At 46.4% G+C, this 15,407-nt stretch overlaps 1 protein-coding gene across 3 annotated transcripts; it reads left to right on the top strand.

Annotated features, from left to right (window-relative positions):
* The first annotated feature begins 865 nt into the window (after positions 1-865).
* Positions 866-14,990, top strand: NOCT (nocturnin). Of its 3 annotated transcripts, none has more exons than XM_083571558.1 (3): positions 866-1,578; positions 12,627-12,896; positions 13,614-14,990. In XM_083571558.1, exons 1-3 carry the CDS (start codon positions 1,359-1,361, stop codon positions 14,447-14,449), a joined length of 1,326 nt encoding a protein of 441 aa, XP_083427684.1. In that variant the 5' UTR covers positions 866-1,358; the 3' UTR covers positions 14,450-14,990. The 3 variants fall into 3 exon arrangements, with proteins under 3 accessions (XP_083427684.1, XP_083427686.1, XP_083427685.1); XM_083571560.1 differs by lacking the exon at positions 866-1,578 and adding an exon at positions 1,699-1,765; XM_083571559.1 differs by lacking the exon at positions 866-1,578 and adding an exon at positions 9,296-9,786.
* Positions 14,991-15,407: the final 417 nt, after the last annotated feature.

The raw sequence follows: 15,407 nt of genomic DNA, 5'->3' as shown, positions 1-15,407 counted from the left end.
AGGCATCCAGTGGAGCTGAATGCTGGAAGATGTTAAGGTCAGATAAAAGAAAGTACTTCTTCATGCAGCACATAGTCGAACTAACTATGGGACTTGCTCAGGATGCAGCAACTTGGATGGCTTTAAAAGAGGATTAGACAAATTCATGCCTATTAACGGCTACCTCCACAGTTGGAGGCAGCAATGCCTTCTAAATATCAGCTAGGGTGCTCACCTTCTGCTTGCTAGTTTCCCACAGGCATCTGATTGGCCACTGTGAGAACAGGATGTTGGCTTGATCCAGCAAGCTCTTCTTATGCTCCTAACAGCCCTAAGAGTTAGGTTAGGGCCTAAGAGGCTGGAATTGTACCCTGACCTCCCAAGTCCTAGCGAGGCACTGCAACGTCTAACCACTACACCACACTGCCTCTCTGCCATACAACGGGGAGGAATCGGGAGGGCGCTTGCTTGCTTAGCACGTCCTGTTTCTTACGCAAAGGCGCCTGGCGGGTCACTGTGGGGACAAGCAGGACGCGGCGCCGGGAGGGACTTTTAAGCCGGAGGACCCCACAGGGCTCTTCCTCAGCTGTTTTTAAAAGCCTAGTCTTGTAACCTGCTCTGACAAGCGCTGCCCCCCCCCCCGCAGGAAAGCGGGGGAGCGAGGCGTGAAAAGAACCAGGAGACAAGGGCGGGGGCATCGCTGCGACGAGGCCGCCCCTGTTCCAGCCGCAGCAACGCAGTTGACTCGGAGGCGGCTCCCGCCAACGCCCCCTGCCCCCGCTCGCGAAGTGACGTCCGTGGTGACGTCAGCAAAGAGAAACCGCTTGCTGGGAACCCTGGCGCGGCGGGGGAGCGAGGGAGAGATACACAACTGGGGCATACCATGCAGTGCGCGGGGGGAGCTCGCACAGTCAACTCAGCCCGGCGTGGGCTCCAGAGTCCCTCTGCCGGCGTTTCTTACACCGGCTTTCACCAGCGTCCATCTCGTCTCTTGAACTGAACGTGGGAGGAAGAGCTACTCTTCTGCGGGCAGGAGGCTTGAGCTTCCCGCGCTCCCCCCCCTCTTTTGCGCTTTGGAGCTGCCCGTTGCGTCAGTGCCGGCTGAAGGCGTGAGCCTTGCCTTGTGCCGGCTTGAGCTCCCGTCTGCGGCAGTGAGCGGCGTCCGCGTGCTTGTGCTGAGGAGGCTGGTGTGAGCTGCCGCCCCGCTGGGATTCCCCTGCTGCTCCTCGTTCCCCGAGGGTGTGTGTGAGTGCTCGTGCGCGCCTGTTCCTCCGGCTCCGCGGCAGGTCCGCTTGAGCTTGTGACCTCATTCTCGCCAGGGGGCTCGTTTCCCCGGTTCTCCCGTTGTCCTCGCCCGGTTCCCCGAGGGCAGCGTTATTATGTATCAGAGCCCCGCTCGGTCCCTGTGCTCGGCCCTCTCCAACCTCTGCTGCGCGCCTTCCTCCGCCACCTCCTCGACGCTGCTGCTCCGGTCTCCGGCTCCAGTCAAGAGAGCCCTCTCCCCGCCTGCCATCCTTGCATCTTCCGCCGCCGTCACCGCCGCCCCTCACTACGGCTGCTCTGCGGCTGTAAGCTCGGGGGCTGCGAATTCCCAAGCAGGTGAGTGCCTGGAACGGAACCCTTGGAGGCGCCGAACGTTCCATGGTTGGAACGCTGGGTTTCGGACGTTCTAATAAAGACGCGGGGTGGGGGCTGATGGGTCGAGAGGTGGTTGCTAAAGCGGTACAGGTAGTCTAACGAGTTCGTCTCCTGCGTAGTGTTCGTCTCCTTACCTCTAAGGCTCACGGTAAGTGGCATCATCATTTGTCTGTATCTTATCAATCCTTACAGTAACCTTGTGGGGTAGGTCGCCGTTCCGTTTTACCCATGGATAGCTTGAAGTGAGTTTTCCAAGCCAGATCTGTGGAGCCCACGGTCTACCACGCTTTCCACTATGCTAAGCTCTGGGGTGGTTTCTTAAAATAAAAAAGGATTCTCCAGAGTACATTTTGCTCTGCTTTTGTCTTGGTTGAAGGCTAGACACATGCTAGATGCAAGGCTTCTGATTTATTTTAAAAATATATTATTAATGAAGAGCCAGCCGTCAGGCTTATTTATTAAGTAAATGAACTCAAGACAGCCTTAAACCGGCAGCTGATTCATTAAAAGCTGCTTCTTCCAGAAAGTCAGTGAATGGGATCTTATGCCAGGCTTATATTGCATACCCTGTAGGCAGCACTCTCAGTTTTACCACCTTGTTGAGATAAGTTTTTCCATCCTTGATTAATTCCCCAAGTTACCTCTGCTCCAAGAAAAGCATGTGCTGCTTGGGGATTTCAAGGAGTGCTTTTTGCATATTTCCCCTCTAATTATGCCAGAGTTCCTATTAATCGTTACTAGACGTATTTGTGCCCAGGGAAAAGCAGTATGCCGTATCCTGCTCTTTATCTCCTTCCCCTCAGAAAATATTTTTGTTTAATTTTCAAAACGACGCTGAGGAAATCTGCGGTGCCATACCTGAGTGTAGGTGCACATTTGGGTTGTAAAAAGTACTGTGATGTTTTGGAGAACATTTTTGAGAAACTATAATGTGTTCCCCTCTGCTGTAGTTTGCCAACTCATTTGTGCACAGCGTGTCACCCTTTCCATGTGCACAGTGATTAATGGTTTTAAGGAACTGAAATTCGTCTCGACTTGAAAGCCACTACTCACCATGGGTTGTTAAAAGTATTTGCTAAAAATGCAGAGATGGAAGAGGATAGGAAAAGGTCAACCAAAATGTTCGAGGGGGTGGAGCAACTTCCCCTACGGAGAAAGTTTACAGTGCCTGTAGCTCTTCAGTTTAGAGATAAGGTGAGTAAGAAGAGGCATGATGAAGATGTATCAAATTACACATGAGGGGGTAGAGAAAAATGGACAGAGGAATTTTACTCTCATAGATAACACTAGAACATCCAATGCAGCTGAATGTTGGAAGATTGAGGACAGACAGCAGAAAGTACTTCTCACAGCACATAGTTAAACTATGAAACTCCTTCCCACAGGAGGCAATGATGGCCTGCCAGCTTGTATGGATTTTTTTAAAGGACTAGACAAATTCATGGAGGGTAAAGCCGTGTTCTACCTGCACTTGCAGAGGCAGTGTGCTGGAAACCACAGAAGGGGAGAGTGCTGTTGCACTTAAATCCTGTTGGTGGACTTCCCATAAGCGTCTAGTTGGCCACTGACAAAAGAATTCTGGACTGGATAGGCTAATGGCCTGATCCTGCAGGCTCTTCTCATGTTCTTATGTGTCTTGGCATCATGTCCTGCTTATGAATTTCCTCCCTAGAGGTGTCTGGTTTTTCTACTAGATTTAAGATGGGCCTTTGGTTTGAGCCAGCAGGACTGCTCTTAGGTTCTTATTGGCTTTCTTGGCATTTAAATTGAGGAGTGAGAGCAGGAGCATTCCGCATTTGCACTATATAAATTACGATGAACTGAGACTGCTTGAAAATCTGCTTCACAACAAGTATCTGCCTTTCACTTCCTTTACTACTGTTTCTTAGCTCGTCAGCCTTTCAGATGGTCTACATGAAAGCTGAGCAAGAAATAGTTTGTCTGACGTAGTAATTTGCCTACAGGGACAGTCCAATGTACATTGGGATATCTTGGATGGGGCAAAGTGTACGCAAGCACAGGAGATGCTCCTGTTTCCATCACCGCAGCTGTTGTTGGCCTACAATTCAACTAGCTCAGCATTCCCTATTTTGGACCAGCGGCGGAGCTTCATGCTCCGGCACCAGGGGCGGAGAGCAGGCAGCAGGGCTGGCGTGCGACCTGGGGGCTGGGTGCCCCACCCGTAGGGGTTTGGCACCCAGCACAGGCGGGGGGAGAAGCCGTAATTGCACCCCGCTGGGATCTCGCTGCCGGGGGCGGTGCGCTCCCCCCGCACTCCTCTTCCTCCGCCAGTGTTTTGGACTACAGTTTCCATCAGCCCCAGTTGGTCAGGGATGATGCCAGTTGGAGTTCAACAATATCTGGAGGCCGCCAGGTTGGGCAACCCTAGCCTTGTTACTTGAACTCTGAAAAATCTCATAACCATCAATGGAACCTTTTTAAAAGGCTTGTGATGCAGTCCTCTGCATGCGTGTCTGCACAGAAATAAGCCCCTATTAAGTTCATTGTGGATCAGTGTGTATACGATTGCAGCCTCCATTTGCAATTCAGAAGATTCCCCCACCTTTTAGTGCTAACTAATGCCAGCTAAGCCAGTAACATTCAACCTAAGCAGAAAGATCTTAGGTTCTCTTTAACCTGCTTGGGTCTAGGTGTTGGTAAGCTTCTTAGGGTACCTCAATCATTCACTGAGAATGCATCTAATATAAGAAGATCATTGCTGAATTCAGCCAAAGGCCCATCTGATCCTGTATGCTGGTTCTAGCATTGGCCAGCCGGATGCCAATGGGAAGCTTTCAAGTAGGACTCAAGGGCAACAGCATTCTTTCAACTTGTGATCCTCAGAAAGTTGTGTTCTGTGTACAGTAAGCCCACAACTTACGCAGGGATTATGTTCCAGGGATCGCGCCTGCAGCCAGAATCGCGTACAGTCAAAACCCATTGGGTTCAATGGTGGGTGGGATTGCCAGAATCATTTCCCCCAGAATCCTGCTCCCTTTCTGCCCCTTTCTGTTTTTATTTTTCCTTTGCCACACAAATGAAGGTGAATGCACACAAGTTAAACGGGTGTTGGTTGTGGGCTTGCTGTACCTCCATCAAGAAGTTACTCAGGGTCACCCTTGAGAATTTAGGGACCCTTTTGGCAAAGAGCATAACATCTGCTTGTGGGTTGTCACTTCAGTCCATTGCTGAAATGTGGGTCTGTGTCATGTTAAAATGGGCCTACTTTTTGGCCACTAACATTCTCAGAAAAAGAGGAGTGCCCTGAATCCATGTATGCAGTTTTTCATCATTTTTATGGAAGTCTGCCTCTTTTGTAACTTAGCTTTGGAAAGTGTCTAGTTGTCGTCCGTCCCCCCCTCCCCCGAAGTTGAGTCATACTTGAGAAAACCTAGCTATTTGGAGCTAAGGCTTCTTTTCATTTTCTCACCCGCATTGCTGGCAAGGGAGAGGGTTTTTTCCCCTGATGAATTTGCCACTTTTTCTCACAAATGATGTGAGAGAAGAGGGTTGAAAAATCTGCAGTAAAGCTGCAATCATAGTGTCATTTATGTAACCACAGAGGAGTCCTACCTATATCCATTTGAACTACCTTAGTTTGAGAACTGTGGATCAGCCTATGCTTCTTATCTTCCTTCCTTATTTCCCTCTGTTATAAATCACCAGATCACTATGGCCATATCTCAGTGATAAGGTACATGCTCTGCAAGCAGAAGATCACAGGTTCAGTCTTTAGCATACCAAGTTCTAAAAGTACCTGGTAGTGGCGAGAAAGGTGGTCTGCCTGAGATGCTGTGGTCTCTGTAGACAATGCTGGAATCGATGGTCCAACTGAATAGCCTGACCTGGTACGAGAGGGTGTTGTCTGGTCCTCGTAGGTGTTTTAGAGATACATCAATATCCTAACATCTCCCTAGATTTATCTTCACGCTCAAAACTCATGAAGCCCTTTGAAATCTGCAGAGGTCTTGTGATTTGGTTTCGTGGAACATGAGTTGCTCATTGTGAAAGCATGTGAGGGGGAGAGGATGAGACAAAAGTGCAATACAGCATTTCAATTTCAGACAGGAAGCAATGAATTTTTTAAAAAACACAGAGTGATATGTGACGAAAATGTACTTGGAACAGACTCACTGAAATCAGTTAGCCACGATGAACTCATGTCCATTTTTTAATTGGATCTACTCTTGCGTATGACTTAGGCTCCATCATCTTCTGCACTATCCATTTAAAGCAGTATTAAAGCAAATTAAGCATTCATTGCTCCCCGCAAAGAATTCTGGGTACTGTGGTTTGTTAAGGGCGCTCTTGGGTTTAGGATACTGATCCAGCCAAATTATTGTATGGCTGGGAGCCAACTGGGCCCAGTAAGATCCACAAAACAGAGAGAGTCCTGATTGGTTCCAGGGTTTTAGATCAGGCATAGGCAAACTCGGCCCTCCAGATGTTCTGGGACTACAATTCCCATCATCCCTGACCACTGGTAATGTTAGCTAGGGATTATGGGAGTTGTAGTCCCAAAAACATCTGGAGGGCCGAGTTTGCCTATGCCTGTTTTAGAGAATCTCCTTATGGTCCAATGTTCATTAGGAGTGCAAGCCCATCCTTGGGACATTCTGTCATCCCCTGGCATTCCATGATGCTTGGGACCAGCATGTTCAGGTTTAGAGTTGCACCCTTATCCGGAAATGCTGTGGAACTGATTGCAACTTGAGGCTTGTGTGTGTGTTTATATACATAGCATATTATAGCTATGACTTAGGTTGCCAGCCTAGGCCCACTTACTAGGGGAAGAGCCCCATTGAGCTCAGCTGTATTTACTTATGAGCAAGCATGCTTTTAGGATTGCAGTGTTAAACACAATGTGTCAAGTGGCTGTAACGGCTGGCTGCCGGTGTGGGCGCAGGACTGCTGGGTCAATCTCTCGATATTGGCATTCTGCGCGGAATCTACTGTCGTTACATCAGCATTATTGATTGACTTGCTGTAGCTGACATAGCCATGATTACACAACTTGCCTGGCCAATTCTTTTGCCTCAAGGTTAGATAGAAGTAGCTCGGTTGTGGACTTTTTCATTTCCTAGGTTCCCCTCTAGAGCCTTGCTCATAACTGTGGCTACCCAGATATCGAGTTGTAACAAAGCAAGCGGTAATAATAATGTCAAAACGAAGAGCAGATAGCAAGCTATGTGGAATCTACTCATATCAGGGCAACTTGCATGTTCTTAGGAAGATCGCTGTGCTTTGCTTACTGAGGGAAGCTGCTGCTGCAGCCGTGCTGTGTTGCAATGCAGCAGCATTTCCCAAGCAGCTTATTTCCAGGGGAGAAGCCATGTTAGCCACCTTAAAGCCTGGCAAGATTTCATGGACTTCAGTCCAATTTGCCACCAGATGCTCAAACTGTTTCCCTACATTACAGGTATATACTTTGGGGAGGAGGGAAATACAAACAGCAATGTCAAGAAAGAAACAAAATGCACAGAAGTACAGGTGGCAATAATTTTTTAATTAATGGTGCTTTGCAGTACAGTGGTTAACTCTACACCCCTGGCGTTGGTTAGCTAATTTGCACACACAATTTCCTACAAATCCTTTGCCCCAGTCCAGTCTACAAGTGATTCCACAGACCCTCTTGAAGTAGTAATTAAGCAGTTAGACATTGGAGTCTTCCTTTAAAGTTTGTTTGCCCCAGGAGGGCAACTCATAGGTCGCATGAAGATTGTCCTAGGAGGTTGAAACGCTCCTCTCCCCCCCCCCCCCACACACACACCTGGCTTTTGAATATTGCCATTTCTTATGTCAGATTTGAGTCCATTTGTATGATTGAGCTGAGCACCATGATTTGCAGAAAACGGATTGGATTCTGGCTGCAGGTTGTGTGGCTACACCAAATGGGAGAAAAACACCCCCAAGATATTGCAGCAACTCAGGGTGATTCAGCATGATTCTGTTACCTGCAGTTACAAAAGCAAAATCTTGGTCTGAGGAGGGGAGGAATGACAGCTGTGCTACTGTGTGCAGTCCTGTGTGTGTTGTTGCTCCAAAGATCCTCTTTGGACTGTTGCTGCCAGAAAATGTGTATATTAACTACGGACTCTGCACAAAGGGAAGGAGGCAGGCAAAAGATAATGAGGGAGAAGCACAGATGAAAATGCCCAGGCAACATGCACAAGATGTTTCAGAACTACAGGATTGGTTGTTTTTGTCATTTGCTTTGCAATGTACAGTGGTACCTCGGGTTACATATGCTTCAGGTTACACACTCCGCTAACCCAGAAATAGTACCTCAGGTTAAGAACTTTGCTTCAGGATAAGAACAGAAATCGGGCTCTGGCGGCGTGGCAGCAGCAGGAGGCCCCATTAGCTAACGTGGTGCTTCAGGTTAAGAACAGTTTCAGGTTAAGAACGGACCTCCGGAATGAATTAAGTACTTAACACGAGGTACCACTGTACTTCGGGAACAACCCATTTCAGGCACCCAGGGTAGTAAGCAGTTTATACCTTTCAGGGTTACTTCAGCAATGCAAACAAGCTGGGATAGTATTATGCACATACTGTCTCTTTACTGATTGAATATTTTATATACTGCCTGTCTTGAAAGCTTCTCCAGGCAGCATTGCAGTAGCAGTATAAACTGCAGTATAAAACATTACAGCACAAATGCAATAAAATTAAAATCCAAGTGCAGTCAGTAGACCAAATAAATCAGAACTTGTAATGACTGGCATTGGGAACCAACAAGGCCAAGTTAAATAAAGAGACCCTAACTGGAGTTAATACCTGCTGTATGGAATGCTATGTATAGTCTTGGCTTCTAGGGAACCCCAAAAGGTCCGCAAAGTTCCTTCATTACTTTCCCTGATCAAAAAAAAGCAGCCCACCATTTAGGTCACTAGTCTTCAGCTCTTGAGTTGGGACCCACAAGTGGCTTTTCCACTTTCCCAGAGTGGATCACTGCTAAGTTTTGGGTCATTTTGTGGTGGGTGTATAAAAATAGAAGTGAAGGAGCTTTGTAACTTTGGGGAAGGCCTGGTAGCTCAGCAGTGGACTATCTGCTTTGCATGCAGAAGGTTCTGGGTTCAATGTCTTGCATCTGCAGGTAGGACTTCTGCCAGTCAGTGCAGGTAATCCTGAGATAGATAGACCAATGAACTGACTGAAAGGCTGCTTCCTGTGTAGGACTGGCAGGAAGGAAGATGGAGAAATGCAGAGGAGAGAGAAGGACACACACACACACACACACACACACACACACACCGCCAAAGTAGGTCAAAAGCTGGGGCAAAAGTGCCATCTCATATTTGAAAAGTTGAAGACATTAAAATGCTGGGACTCTGTACCCATTTTCCTGGGGCCCCTTGAACTCAGTGGGGCTTGCTTGTGAGTAGAAGTGTCTGGACTTGTGCTGTGAACCAGCAATTCCCTCTCCAGAGTGAACATTCCAAGCCTAGGTGTGTTGCTAAAGTTTTAACATGTTCTCATGAGTCTATAAAGCACCATCTCATGCAAGAGCCAGTGAACTTTCTGGAATTTAGTTGAAAGGGCAATAATGATAGAAAATCTGCTTACTCACTAAAGGCATGCTAGAAAGTGGTTGGGTAAGGGAACTGCTAAGGCGTTAACGGGCAGGAGTGCTTGTCTTGTTATATAAATCAGGGGGATCTCAGTTGCACGGTGCAAAGAGCAAGCAGGAGCTGTGCATTTCCTGTCAAGGAGGCCAGTGTGAAGTGCAGCCTGTGTGTTTTTTTCTCTTCACAGGCGACACTTTTCAATCTCCTGGTGGATTATTGAGTGGGCGAGGGAACGAAAATAGCGTGTCCCCCCCCAAAAAAAAATCACTTTGCATTGACACAAGAGCTTCATGCAGCTAAGCTACCACGGGGTAGCCTCCTTTGGTCTCGTGACCAGCGCTTCAGCATGCAGCGGCGTTGACTTGCGGTGCAAGGGCAGATTTTAAAAATCTCGTCTTTTCTAGAGTTGCTAGGGGTTAATTGTGACAATGGAAGTTCCATCGGGCGCGATTTTGTAAGGGGCCACTAGGTGTCGCCAGAGGGCAAGGTTAACAGAAAGAGAGACTGCTCACATGACGTCAGAGGCTGGCTGTTCTGTGCGAGATTCACCATTACAGTTGTTTATTCCGCACGTTGATGCATTCTTCCGGCTTTTCAGGTGTGTATGCAAGATTAACGGCCTCGTTCAATATTGTGTTTTCATTAGAGATGTATTGCAAAGCCTAGTGCTTGAGACTAACAGAACTCTAGAAACCCTCGAAGTGTTTACGAGTTTGTGTGGATGTTCGTTTGCATTTCTACTTCACATAGTTTTAACCTTTGTCTAGCAACTGTTGGGACAGGAATAGAGTAACAGAGGAGATCAGCCTGGTCATGTCTTTGGAAATATGGTTATAAATCGGCAGCGAGATTTGCCTTTCCTATTCGAAGGGTGCTGTGATTGCGATTTGAGGCCCCCGTGACTTAGCGTGATTTTAATTCAAGGCTGTGCTGTTAATATGCAAGAAGAAAATTCCAAAATTGCTTGCATTTTTTGATATTAGGGGGGGGGGGGAGTCAAGCGGCAACCCTGTGCTCACTTACCAGGGAGTAAGTCCCGTAGAACTCAGCAGAGCAATCTTACACACTTATTCTCAGAATTGAAATGATGTTGCTGAGAAATCAAGTAAACGAAACTAACTTGTTTTCAGATAACAAATTTAAAATGCAATGCTAGTATGCAATGTTAGTATGCTGTAGTGCTTTTTGTGCAGTAACTCCGATCGCTGGGTTCACACTTCCGGCCCCCCTTAACTAAACTTGTCTTTGAAAGTCAGAGCTCTTAACCTTCCTGCACAGCCTTAATTGGTAAAAACGTCCTGTTAGGCAAATTTCTTTTCTTCCAGAGGCATCCCTTTCCTCTTTCCCTCCCCCTCCCCTTTTCTTCAGTGGGTAACAATGAAAGGCAGTAGTAGTCACAGGTTTTGTCTCTCTGTTTGTGAAATATCAATGATGCAGCAATGGTCAGCACAGGACATTCGTGACCGATTTGGCCTTCCTGTGGTGGTGGGAAGTCAAGTCAGGCATTGCAAAACCTGGCAAGCACGGGCGATTACGTAAGGAACCAGACAGTTTACTGAGAAGTGCCTGCTCTTCTATGTTTGTTTTGCCACACTTTGGGGTCGCTTGCTATTTTTAGCATAAGTAGTTGCATTATGCAGTCTGGCAGAAAATACCCAGCAATGCAATAAAGTCATTTTTGGATTTGAGTAAAATCCACAGAGGGAGAGAGAGAGAGGGAAACTAGCAGTTTCTTGTGACTTGGGCAGATTGTGAGATATAAAGTTTAAAACCCCTAAAATTGTGAGCTGAGGTTTACAAGTTTTAAGAGGGGGAACTGCACACATTTAGCTTGGTGTGGGGAGTGGGACACTCTTTTATCTGTTCTTGACCTTGTTGTAAAGTTAATACGCTCTTCGTGGCTTTTTAACAATGAGATTTACCCTTGAGGGAAGCATTAAGAATTATCTACTCAAGTTACTCTGGAAAACGAAGGCATGGCAGGACTGGAAGAAAATATATCTTGCTTGAAAGGTTTCCATGTCTGTAGCTAGTGTCTTAATAACTGCTAGACGGTGTATATGCAGGCCGTTGCAAGTAGAAAATGTTATTCATTATTTATTATTTTGCCCCTTATATGCTGACCCAAGGAGTTGCTTTCTAAAACCCTTGTTTGTTCGAGGAAGCAGCTGTTTCCCAATGGAGTGGGTTCAGTGATTAATGAGTGACTCCAACATATTAGTGACTCATAAAAGTGGCCCTTTTTGTGTTGGCAGCAAGGAAGATTAGGAAGACGGAATAGGAGAAAATAGCCTTGAACTGTAAGTGGGATTGAGAAGTCTAAATCTGAAATACACTTGGTGTGGTAGTGGAAGCTCTATGGTTGCAGTATCACTAGAAATTGATGCTTCTGTTTGATTTAGTTGATGCCTTGCTTTATATTTTGCATTTGAAATTGTTTGTGTTTCTGTGCTTTCGTTATGGCCTTCGGCTAGCACAATAAACTTACTGAACTGAACTTAATATCTGCCTCTGCTGCTCTGCAACACCTGTTCTGGATTTCTTTGTTCTGGTGTGCCTTAAAAACCCCAGTACCTCGCATCTCTAGTTACGTAAAAGAGTGGGAAGCCTTTTGAATCAGGGTGTGTTTGTGAAGCAACCCAACGGGATTAACGTTATGCTTATATAGAAGCTTGCCTGAATTTTATATCCGTTTGATGTGTTAAACTTTGATCTACATAGTAACCACAAAAATAACTTGTGGTGTAAAAGTAGAAGCAGTTTCAGAGCTACTCATAATTGGGCTTCAGAAACCTTGAACAAAGAAAACTTTTTGGGGGGGGGGAGCATCCCTAGGTAGTCACAAAAGCCCTGCTCAGTTGCTGTCTGCTCCCCACCCCAAATAATAATTTTATTATTTATATCCTGTCCATCTGGCTCGGTTGCCCATTGTAGGAGATGGGGAACTGGGATGAGCCCCTTGGCTCTGGCCCTCCTGCATGCCCCCTTGTCATTCCTGCAAAAAAACCCAACCACCCCGTTTTGGGGCCTGCCTGCAGCAGTGGGGGTGGAGTCAGTGTTCTCAGTCATCTACAGGAGAAGAGGGGGGCTGTGCCAATGGATTTGTCCTTGCTCTCCCCATCACATGATGGGAACTGTAGGGCAAGGGGAGCAGCTGGGCCAAGAATTTTCTGCCTGTTTTATCCTTTCAATAACACTGAGATGTAGCTTAAGCTAAAAGATGGGGACAGGCCCAAGGCCACCCAGTGAGCTTCATGGGTGCATGGAGATATGAACCTCCTGGTCCTGTACTGGTTCTTGGGTCATTATGCATTATGGAGGGAAGTGCAGTGGTGAATTCATTTGCTTTGATTTATGGGCAGAAAACCTTGCTCTGTGTTAGCTAATCAGGGATGGGCGTTTACTGATGAATTTGCCTCTTCTTTGCTTCATTTTCAGTTTATTCCATGGGCAACAGTACCAGCAGGCTATATAGTGCTCTTGCAAAGACTCTGAGTACTGGTGCTGTCTCCAAACACCAGGAATACTTGGAACAAACAGATCCTGACTTCTTGGATCCCATTGATCCCAAGGATCTGCTTGAAGAATGCCAGATGGTTCTTCAGAAACGTCCTGCCCGGTTCCAGAGGGACTTTGTGAACCTGAGGACCAGCTTTTCCAGAAGCCACCGACCTATTAGGGTCATGCAGTGGAACATCCTTGCACAAGGTATAAACCCTGATTCTTGAGTCATTGTAGAGTACAAATGTGGTTGTGGTTGGGAAAATACAGACAGAATACAGTTGATCGCTCTCCTAGAGTATAATGGGCAAAAATCGAGGTGATCCATGCAGAGAAAACATGGAAAATCTGGTGTATTGACTTGGACTGTGGCATCCAAACAGCATCAGCTTATATAATATTTTTGAGATTGAAAAACTATTGGCAGTGTTTGCTGAGGAAGGGTTCAAAAGGGCAGGGTTTCTATCTCTATACATAATCATGGGGAGAACTGGGGGCATCAAAAGTAGCTCTGTGAAATGAGCAGCATGTAAGTTTGCTTACCTTGCATCATTTGCAAGCTACAGAACTCTGACCCATTTTATTTAAAAAAAATAAGTATGTGGTAGACACAGCCTTGGGGGGGGGTGTATTTGCTCTGTTTTTGTAAGGTCCCTTGAATGATTTCATGGCAGAAAGAAAACAGGAGGTTGAAAACCTTTAGGAGTACTGGGTATTTTAGAAGCTTGAGGTGCTCTTTAGACACACATCTCCTCACATGCTTAAACTGCTTCTAGTCTCTTAGCTGGCTAGTAAAAAATAATTTCCAGCTTTTGTGGGCTTATATTGCAACGCTTTTCTAACAAATGGAATAGGCTACTTCTTTTCCCACAAGTGTGTTTTGGAAGGGAAAATAATGCTATGGGTTTATTGCTTTCCTTCCAGCTCTTGGAGAAGGCAAGGACAACTTTATTCAGTGCCCGATGGAAGCCTTGAGGTGGGAAGAAAGGAAATGCCTCATTTTAGAAGAGATCCTGGCATATCAGCCAGACATCTTGTGCCTACAGGAAGTGGACCACTACTTTGACACCTTCCAGCCTCTGCTCAGCCGGCTGGGCTACCAATGTACTTTCTTCCCTAAACCGTGGTCTCCATGTTTAGACGTGGAATGTAACAACGGGCCCGACGGCTGTGCCTTATTCTTCCTCAAGGACAGGTTCACTCTCGTCAACAGCACCAACATCAGGCTGACCGCCATGAAGCTGAAAACCAACCAAGTCGCCATTGCTCAGATTCTGAAATGTAACGAAACCGGCAAACTGTTCTGCACTGCTGTTACTCACCTGAAAGCTCGCAACGGCTGGGAGAGATTTAGGTCTGCGCAAGGGGCCGATCTTCTGGAGAACCTGAAGAGGATCACCCAGGAGGCAGAGGTCCCTCTCATCGTCTGTGGCGATTTCAATGCGGAGCCCACCGAAGAGGTGTACAAGGAATTCTCAAATTCTAGCCTGAACCTAAACAGCGCTTACAAGCTGCTGAGTGCAGACGGACTGTCAGAACCTCCCTATACGACGTGGAAGATCCGACCCTCTGGAGAGTGCAGGCACACCCTCGATTACATCTGGTACTCCCAACATGCCTTAAACGTGAATGCTGCTCTCAGTCTCCTGACTGAGGAGCAAATTGGACCCAACAGGCTACCGTCTTTCACTTACCCCTCAGACCACCTGTCTTTAGTATGTGACTTCACATTTAATGAAGATCCCGACAGGCTTTTATAAATAGGTGCAAGTAGCTGGATGTGTGGGTGTGTGGTTGTTTTTTATATTTAAAAAGATGTACTGTGTTTATGCAGTGGCCTTTTAAAATGGGCTTCTGAAGACTTCAGGGGGGTGGTTATTTATGAACGGAGAATTAATGGTTTTATTTTCAACTCTCTTGTCGAAAGACACTTTTGTCATTAAACACCTTGCTGTGATATTAGAAGAAAAAACAAACAAACCAACAAAAAACATGGCTACTTAAATTTGAGGCATGCTTTATGTTTTCGCCGTCCCCTGGTTTGGAGGACTGATTCTGTAACAAATGCAGATCTTTATTTGAAGACCTTTGCTAGAGCAGTTGCCCTCAGTGTAGCATGGTTATTCTGTATTTGAACGAAGTGGGCCAAAAGGGTATCACACACGATAGGGTGTTTTTTCAATATTGCAATTAAAGATGTGCTGAATGACCAAACTTTGGTAGTGTAGGACCTGTTACATTTTGAACATGTAAAGGACTATAGCACTGGTGTTAGCTAATTAAAATATTCCTGAACTTGCACTGGATGATGTCTCTTTCCTGAGTAAATTGAGGCAAGACTGGTCAACCTTAGAAGCGCTATTGAGTTTGCAACCTTTGCTGTGTTGAAGCTGCCCTATTCAGGGGAGAACGTGCCGATTTAGCTCTCTGCTTCACAGCGAAGTTGTTTGGGAAGAAGTTTCTTTGCAGAACATTATGGGCAGCAAGAATTCCCTAGGCTACCACAGTCCCAACCTGAATTGAGAGACCTCCATCTGCTTTTAGTCCCCATGTCTTGTTGAACTCAGGAGAATCTGCCATCAACTTAATATACCTAGGAATGTGCTGTTGACCCACAATCACCAAAGCTGGCAAAGCCACAATAGCAGCTGTAAACCTTAATCCCTTTTGAAACCCTGAAGGTATTATGGGAGGGAATGTGAACAGGGACAAAGCTGT

Source organism: Podarcis filfolensis (assembly GCF_964270895.1).
Source record: "Podarcis filfolensis genome assembly, chromosome: 9".
In the NCBI taxonomy this organism is placed as follows: Eukaryota; Metazoa; Chordata; class Lepidosauria; order Squamata; family Lacertidae; genus Podarcis; species Podarcis filfolensis.
This window is presented reverse-complemented; position numbering and strand designations above follow the sequence as displayed.